We start from the raw sequence: 8,511 nt of genomic DNA on the forward strand, positions 1-8,511 counted from the left end.
AATAACTAAAAATAATACAAGAAAATAATAAAATATAATAAATAAAAGGATAACTTACAATAAAATTAATTAAAAAATACAAATAACGTCAAATAAAAATTACACAACAATTTTTAACCAAGACCACCACCACTTTGCCACAGCAACGCGTGGCCGGGCACAGCTAGTATATTATATAGCAAAATTAGTAAAGTTCCAGGTACCTTGACATTTTTAATCAGTGTTTGATCAGTCAAATATCCAACTCTAGGTTCATCTCAGATATTAAACACAAATAGTGGACACTCCGTCAGCTGAACCACAGATTATTCAGTAACACCACGTCCCTTTAATCAACCCAACATCACATCTAAGCTAGCAAAAACAATTTGCTTCTCACAGAGGAGGTCGGTTTGTTCCCTTTCAGTTCACTCACCACTTCCAAACAGCATTGCTGAAGGAGCAGTCGCTAATATGCTGAATTATCTTCATGGCTTTCTTCTCAAAACACCCTTTTTCAATTGCTACCTTTAGAACAACTTTGCACGTCAGATCGCCTGCGCTGGGATCGGCTTGGGTCAACAAGTCCGGCCATGGTGCTGTGAAAAGGAGGAGTTAAATATCCCGACACAAAATGATCCCGAAACTACGAGATCAGGGCAAAAAACAAACAAAAAGGAGGAGCATTCACGGGCTGCTTGTTCAATATTACTATTGTTCTTCTTTCTCCAGAATCAGCACCAGGCGCCTGGAGTTTCCTTCTCCGAAGCAACGATGCTTCAGGACGGAGCCAACGTCAAGGCTCGGCTATTTCTCGGACCTGCCAATCTCCCCGGTGCTTGGTTATGTTTGCCGATTATCTGGGCAATTAAAGAGCTCTCCTGAAAAAAAGCCTGGGTTCAATGCACTGTCCTTATATTGCACAATCCCGGCTCAGCCCAGAGGGTTTTATCTGAAGATAAAACCATATGATGTCAGGCCAAAGTTAAATAATAGCCATCATCCCTTAACCCATAGGTTCCCAGGAAGGGAGGAGGATGGCTCTTCACCTAGAGCGGTGGATAATTAACAAGGTTTTCTGCGCAAAAACCGAACAAACAGGCCTTGCAGAGAGAAGGGAATGAGTGCCTGCTCTTTGGGTCATAGCTTGCAAAGCCCAATAATAATAATAATAATAATAATAATAATAATAATAATAATAATAATAATAATAATAATAATAATAACCCCTCTGCTTTTCATTATTGCCATGATCCCTCTGTCAACAATCTTACAAAAAACAAATCTCGGTTATCAAACATCTAAGAAATCTCACAAAATTTCGCATCTGATGTACATGGATGACCTGAAGCTGTATGGAAAAACGGAAACTGAAATCCAGTCTCTGACTAACACTGTCCGAATTTTTAGCACTGATATCAGCATGGAGTTTGGCTTGGACAAATGTTCGACAGTGGCATTGAAGAAGGGAAAAATCATTGAAAGTGAGGGCATAAATATGCCCAATGGCCAAACAATAAAGTGTCACCAGCCAGAGGCCTATAAATACCTGGGCATATTACAGCTGGATAACATTAAGCATGAACATGTGAAGACTGTGGCCAGTAAAGAATACACACAAAGGGTCAGAAAAATTCTCCAAAGCAAGCTCAATGGAGGCAACACCATCAAGGGCATAAACACCTGGGCCATACCTGTCATAAGATATACTGCTGGCATCATAAATTGGACACAGGCGGAACTGGACAATTTGGACAGAAAAACAAGAAAACTCATGACCATTCATCATTCACTGCACCCTCACAGTGATGTTGACCGGCTATATCTGCCTAGAAGATCAGGGGGCAGAGGACTCTTATAAGTAAAACAAGCAGTCAAAGAAGAAGAAAATGCCCTGGCAGAATATGTAAAGCAAAGTGAAGAACCTGCTTTGATTGAAGTCAAAAATCAGAAACTCCTCAAAGCACAGCAGACAAAAAACCAGTACAAGAAAACCGCACTACAAACTAGAGCTGACAGCTGGCACAACAAAACATTGCATGGAAAGTTCCGTGACAAAATTGAAGGAAAAAGACCTGGCTCTGGCTCACGAATGGGACCCTGAAGAAGGAGACAGAAGGCCTGATCCTTGCAGCCCAGGAGTAAGACATCAGGACAAAGGCATTTAAGGCCAAGATCGAAAAATCAGCTGATAACCCAAAATGCAGACTCTGCAAGGAAACCGACGAAACCATGGATCATATCCTCAGCTGCTGTAAGAAAATCGCACAGACAGACTACAAACAGAGGCACAACTGTGTGGACCAAATGATTCATTGGAACTTATGCCTCAAGTACCACCTGCCAGCAGCAAAGAACTGGTGGGATCAAAAACCTGCAAAAGTATTGGAAAATGAGCACGCAAAGATACTGTGGGACTTCCGAATCCAAAGTGACAAAGTTCTGGAACACAACACACCAGACATCACAGTTGTGGAAAAGAAAAAGGTTTGGATCATTGATGTCGCATTGACGAAAAACAACAGGAAAAACTCAGCCGCTATCAGGACCTCAAGACTGAACTGCAAAGACTCTGGCAGAAACCAGTGCAGGTGGTCCCGGTGGTGATGGGCACACTGGGTGCCGTGCCAAGAGATCTCACCCGGCATTTGGAAACAATAGACATTGACAAAATCACGATCTGCCAACTGCAAAAGGCCACCCTGCTGGGATATGCGCACATCATCCGAAAATATATCACACAGTCCTAGACACTTGGGAAGTGTTCGACTTGGGATTTTGTGATACGAAATCCAGCTGTGACAGACAATAAAATAATAATAATAATAACAACAACTTTATTTTTGTACCCCGCCTCCATCTCCCTTTTGGGGTGAGAAGGGAGGGATATAAATGTTGCAAATAAATAAATATTTATCTTGAAGAACCCACTTGTCTCTTCTCTGCACCCTCAGGCAACAAAACTTTGATATCAATTCTTTACTATCGGCAATAGAAAAACAGAGTATGGAGAAATTGTGTGGTCACCCACTGACGGGACTTAGACAGCACTTGACTAGTAAACAAGCTTAGAAAGGAAGAGTCAACAAAACAATTTCTTTAGCCACACCTAAAAGCAACCCGCGAAAGAGAAGTGAACTGCAAGCACATCCTCTTTTGTTTGAGAAAGTTACACTGTGCCCTAAACAGAGAGTAAGGGAGGAAGATCAACTCCCACAAGAAGTTTAAACATACAGGTTGCTCTGGTATTTGCCATGTATCTTGGCATGGGCAGCATGACCGAGTTGCTTAACCTAATTCTGTTGCATTCCTCTGTGTTTTTTTTTTTTTTTATCCTCGGAGCATTTGTTTCCTTTAAGCTGATGGAGGAAAATAATATTTCACATAGGCTTTCATACAGGGACAATTTCATCCTAGATTTTCTGTTTTAACTCCACCACAGGGGGCGGAGCTAGGGAAGGGGGCGGAGCCTCCTCCCAAGAGCGCAAGACAGGGCTGAGCCTCTATATTTCTCCTGAGAGGCCTTTTAGGACTAAAGGGCGGGGCTAGGGGTGGGGGCGTGGCCTCTTCCCAAGAGTGTGAGACAGGGCTGAGCCTCTATATTTCTCCTGAGAGGCCTTTTAGGACTAAAGGGTGGGGCTAGGGGTGGGGGCGTGGCCTCTTCCCAAGAGCGTGAGACAGGGCTGAGCCTCTATATTTCTCCTGAGAGGCCTTTTAGGACTAAAGGGTGGGGCTAGGGGTGGGGGCGTGGCCTCTTCCCAGGAGCGTGAGACAGGGCTGAGCCTCTATATTTCTCCTGAGAGGCCTTTTAGGACTAAAGGGTGGGGCTAGGAGTGGGGGCGTGGCCCCTTCCCAAGAGTGTGAGACAGGGCTGAGCCTCTATATTTCTCCTGAGAGGCCTTTTAGGACTAAAGGGTGGGGCTAGGGGTGGGGGCGTGGCCTCTTCCCAGGAGCGTGAGACAGGGCTGAGCCTCTATATTTCTCCTGAGAGGCCTTTTAGGACTAAAGGGTGGGGCTAGGAGTGGGGGCGTGGCCCCTTCCCAAGAGCGTGAGACAGGGCTGAGCCTCTATATTTCTCCTGAGAGGCCTTTTAGGACTAAAGGGTGGGGCTAGGAGTGGGGGCGTGGCCCCTTCCCAAGAGTGTGAGACAGGGCTGAGCCTCTATATTTCTCCTGAGAGGCCTTTTAGGACTAAAGGGTGGGGCTAGGAGTGGGGGCGTGGCCCCTTCCCAAGATTGTGAGACAGGGCTGAGCCTCTATATTTCTCCTGAGAGGCCTTTTAGGACTAAAGGGTGGGGCTAGGAGTGGGGGCGTGGCCCCTTCCCAAGAGTGTGAGACAGGGCTGAGCCTCTATATTTCTCCTGAGAGGCCTTTTAGGACTAAAGGGTGGGGCTAGGGGTGGGGGCGTGGCCTCTTCCCAGGAGCGTGAGACAGGGCTGAGCCTCTATATTTCTCCTGAGAGGCCTTTTAGGACTAAAGGGTGGGGCTAGGAGTGGGGGCGTGGCCCCTTCCCAAGAGCGTGAGACAGGGCTGAGCCTCTATATTTCTCCTGAGAGGCCTTTTAGGACTAAAGGGTGGGGCTAGGAGTGGGGGCGTGGCCCCTTCCCAAGAGCGTGAGACAGGGCTGAGCCTCTATATTTCTCCTGAGAGGCCTTTTAGGACTAAAGGGTGGGGCTAGGAGTGGGGGCGTGGCCCCTTCCCAAGATTGTGAGACAGGGCTGAGCCTCTATATTTCTCCTGAGAGGCCTTTTAGGACAAAAGGGTGGGGCTAGGAGTGGGGGCGTGGCCTCTTCCCAAGAGAGTGAGACAGGGCTGAGCCTCTATATTTCTCCTGAGAGGCCTTTTAGGACTAAAGGGTGGGGCTAGGAGTGGGGGCGTGGCCCCTTCCCAAGAGTGTGAGACAGGGCTGAGCCTCTATATTTCTACTGAGAGGCCTTTTAGGACAAAAGGGTGGGGCTAGGAGTGGGGGCGTGGCCTCTTCCCAAGAGAGTGAGACAGGGCTGAGCCTCTATATTTCTCCTGAGAGGCCTTTTAGGACTAAAGGGTGGGGCTAGGAGTGGGGGCGTGGCCCCTTCCCAAGAGTGTGAGACAGGGCTGGGCCTCTATATTTCTACTGAGAGGCCTTTTAGGACTAAAGGGTGGGGCTAGGAGTGGGGGCGTGGCCTCTTCCCAAGAGCGCGAGACAGGGCTGAGCCTCTATATTTCTCCTGAGAGGCCTTTTAGGACTAAAGGGCGGGGCTAGGGGCAGGGGCTCTTCCCAAGAGCGCGAGACAGGGCTGAGCCTCTATATTTCTCCTGAGAGGCCTTTTAGGACTAAAGGGTGGGGCTAGGAGTGGGGGCGGGGCCTCTTCCCAAGAGCGTGAGACAGGGCTGAGCCTCTATATTTCTACCGAGAGGCCTTTTAGGACTAAAGGGCAGGGCTAGGGGCAGGGGCTCTTCCCAAGAGCCCGAGACAGGGCTGAGCCTCTATATTTCTCCTGAGAGGCCTTTTAGGACTAAAGGGCGGGGCTAGAGGCAGGGGTGGGGCTCTTCCCAAGAGTGCGAGACAGGGCTGAGCCTCTATATACCTCCCCTGAGGCGCTTATTAGAACACGAGGGCGGAGTATAGAGGTTCAGCCCTGTCATGCACTTGGGAAGAGGCCCCGCCCCCTCCTCTAGCCCCACCCCCTGTGTCCTGGCAGGTGCCACAGGACAGGCATAGAAGCTCAGCCCTGCCTCAGAGTTCATAACTCCGCCCATCCCAATCCTGGCTGCCCATTTGTGGCCCCGCCCACCTCTCGTTAGTCGAGAGTTTGACAGTTCAAAGCCTGGGTCAGGGTGAGCTCCTGGCCTTTAGCCCAGCTCCTGCCAACCTAGCAAACATGTGAGTAGATAAATAAGGACCATTCAAAAGCGGGGAGGTATTAAGGCACCCATAAAAAGGAAATGCCAGGAAAATGCCGTTGATTCGATTAAAAAGGAGGAAGTTATGAACAAAGCTCTTAGGCAGGGAGTGACAGAACCCCCCCCCCCCCCAAAAGCACAAGTCTCCAAGAAGCCGAAGATGGGAAAAGCCTATATATACCTCTGTCTATGTTCAACTGTCTGTCTTGTCTGTGTATATTGAATGTTTGCCACTTATGTTCTGTGATTCGCCCTGAGTCCCCTTTGGGGCGAGAAGGGCGGAATATAAATACTGTAAATAAATAAATAGATTCACTGCTGGTTGTCTTTGCCTCTTCTTCCAGAACTCTGACATTTGTCTGCCTGTCGTCTTCTCAAAAGATTTGCAATCTAACATGTCCTACAGGCATGTCATAATGACGTAAATGAGAGAATGAGCCACACGGGCCTTGAAGTCCATGACTCTGTGGCAACTCACTCATTGTCGCACCTCAGGTTAGCTTCACCTTGCTGAACACACCAGACTGTACACAGGTTGAAGTCTTTTGTAGTTTATTAGGAAATAGACAATAAGTAGTTCTTTAAAAGCAAAAGTAAAGATCCCAGAGATTGTTGCAAAACCAAGGCTATAAAGAATAATCCAAGAAAACATAAGGCATAAAACAAGGTTGACAAAGTCCCATAACTTGAATACACACGGCTGCAAGGTAATCCATGGAAGCAAAACTAGACGTTGCTTTTGACAAAGATTTCTCTCTCAGCACACCCTTTAATATTCTCTGCACAGCATGAAAGCATTTCTTTGGCCTCTGACCTGTTTCTTGTTTGCTATTCTAACACTCCTGCGCCGAAATTCCAAACGGTCAGCTCGATCCAGAGATTCTGTTCCATCAAGGCCAGAGAGCTCATTAACAGCAGCCTCTGTCTGCACATTATCTAACGGGGAGCTATCCTCCCTTTGCACCTGACTAGCTCCAGTATCATCTTCAGTATCAACAACCCCATTCCCTGCCCCCTGCTCCTCATCTCTCACAGCAGGTACCCTCTGAACCTGAATCCCATAATTCCCATCAGAGTCATCCTGAACCTGAATCCCATCACCTTAAAACATCAGGAACCTGAATCCCAAAATCCCCATCAGAGTCACTCTGAGACTCCAGCTGAGTCACAACACTCATCACTCCCATCCAGATGAGCCCCTCGATAAATCTTGATATGACCAGGCCTCACACGCTCAAGAAAACACAGACAGCATGCACCAGCATCCTCCAATACAAAGACCCATGTCAACGCTAGTTTTACTCCACCATACGCATGAATCCGTGTTGAGTGTAAAATATCAGGGAACACAACAATGAGGAAACAAAATTATTTCCGCAGTTGTAATCAGCTATGTTTACACACTGAAATGAGCTCTACTCCAAATAAACACACAATGGTTTAAGGGCCTGATTGCTACCTCTGAGTGCATGAAAGCGAGGGAACTTCCATCTAGCAGTATTCAAAGCAGATGATTCAGACATCCTTAGAAGTAGCCCTTGGTCATGATGGCGGTTTAGATGACAAAAAGGGAATGATCTCGGCACTGTTTAGAGAGGAACAAGGAAAAATAGATGCAACCGTTACGGCGCACTTTCTCCTCTTCCCCAGTAGCAATCTGGTTTAAAAGCATCACTTCCTGATTTGTTCCAACGACATCTATTTTCCCAAACCAGCTGCTGGCCGGGCAAATAAGGAACTGTTACTTCAAAATCAAACAGTGTCATTCCAACAGACGTCGTAAGACTCGGCACCAACAAGCGCCACTGGAAAGATCCAGACAATAATTCTAAACTGTATTGAAAAATATTATTTACTTATTTATTCATTTAATACATTTATATCCCGCCCGTCTCACCCTGAAGGGGACTCAGAGCGGCCTACAAATTAAATTTACATACAATATTATATTATTAGCATAGTACAATACTGGCAATAAGTTACTATATTGTACTATATAAAGATATTGTAATATTATTAGTAATATTACATTTAATATATAATATATATTATTATTATATTATTAGTATTACATTGTATTACAAAATAATATTATTAATATTATATGCATATACAATATATTATAATATTATATATTATTGTAAATTATCTATATATATAAAAGAGTGATGGCATCACGGCGACCCACAAAACAACAAAACTACAGGCCCCCCAACCTCGAAATTTGACAACACAACCCATCATCCACGCCTCTAGGTTGATACAACAAAAAGAAAAGAAAAATAAAGTCCTAATTAGAGGGAGAGGAATAATTGTTTTTATCCAATTGCTGCCAGTTACAAGGCTAAGCTCCGCCCACTTGGTCTCCTAGCAACCTACTCAGCCCAGGGGACAGGCACAGTTAGGCCTCACTTAGGCCTCTTCCACAGATTATCAGATTTGAACTGGATTATATGTCAGTGTAGACTCAAGGCCCTTCCACACAGCTATATAACCCATTTAGAATCTTATATTAGCTGCTTTGAACTAGATTATCTTGACTCCACACTGCCATATAATCCACTTCAGTGTGCATACTAAACATAAAGACAACCATACAACAGACATTCAATACCACCACTACCTCAACAATTTCTCACCAACACCACCA

The 8,511-nt window shown here is 46.0% G+C and overlaps 1 protein-coding gene across 3 annotated transcripts in view; it reads right to left on the reverse strand.

Moving 5' to 3' along the window:
- Positions 1–8,511, reverse strand: part of nadk (NAD kinase) — a 44,171-nt gene that overhangs the window by 19,128 nt on the left and 16,532 nt on the right. Inside the window, exon 1 of one of the 3 annotated variants that reach the window (XM_062965702.1) lies at positions 416–875. The exons of the other annotated variants lie outside the window; for them this stretch is intronic. Coding sequence (XP_062821772.1) covers positions 416–471 — 56 coding nt within the window. The 5' untranslated portion in view covers positions 472–875. Of the gene's footprint in view, positions 1–415; positions 876–8,511 lie in introns of those variants that run through there. 3 annotated transcript variants of the gene reach the window in all.

This window comes from Anolis carolinensis, unplaced genomic scaffold (genome assembly GCF_035594765.1).
Source record: "Anolis carolinensis isolate JA03-04 unplaced genomic scaffold, rAnoCar3.1.pri scaffold_15, whole genome shotgun sequence".
Classification (NCBI taxonomy): Eukaryota; Metazoa; Chordata; class Lepidosauria; order Squamata; family Dactyloidae; genus Anolis; species Anolis carolinensis.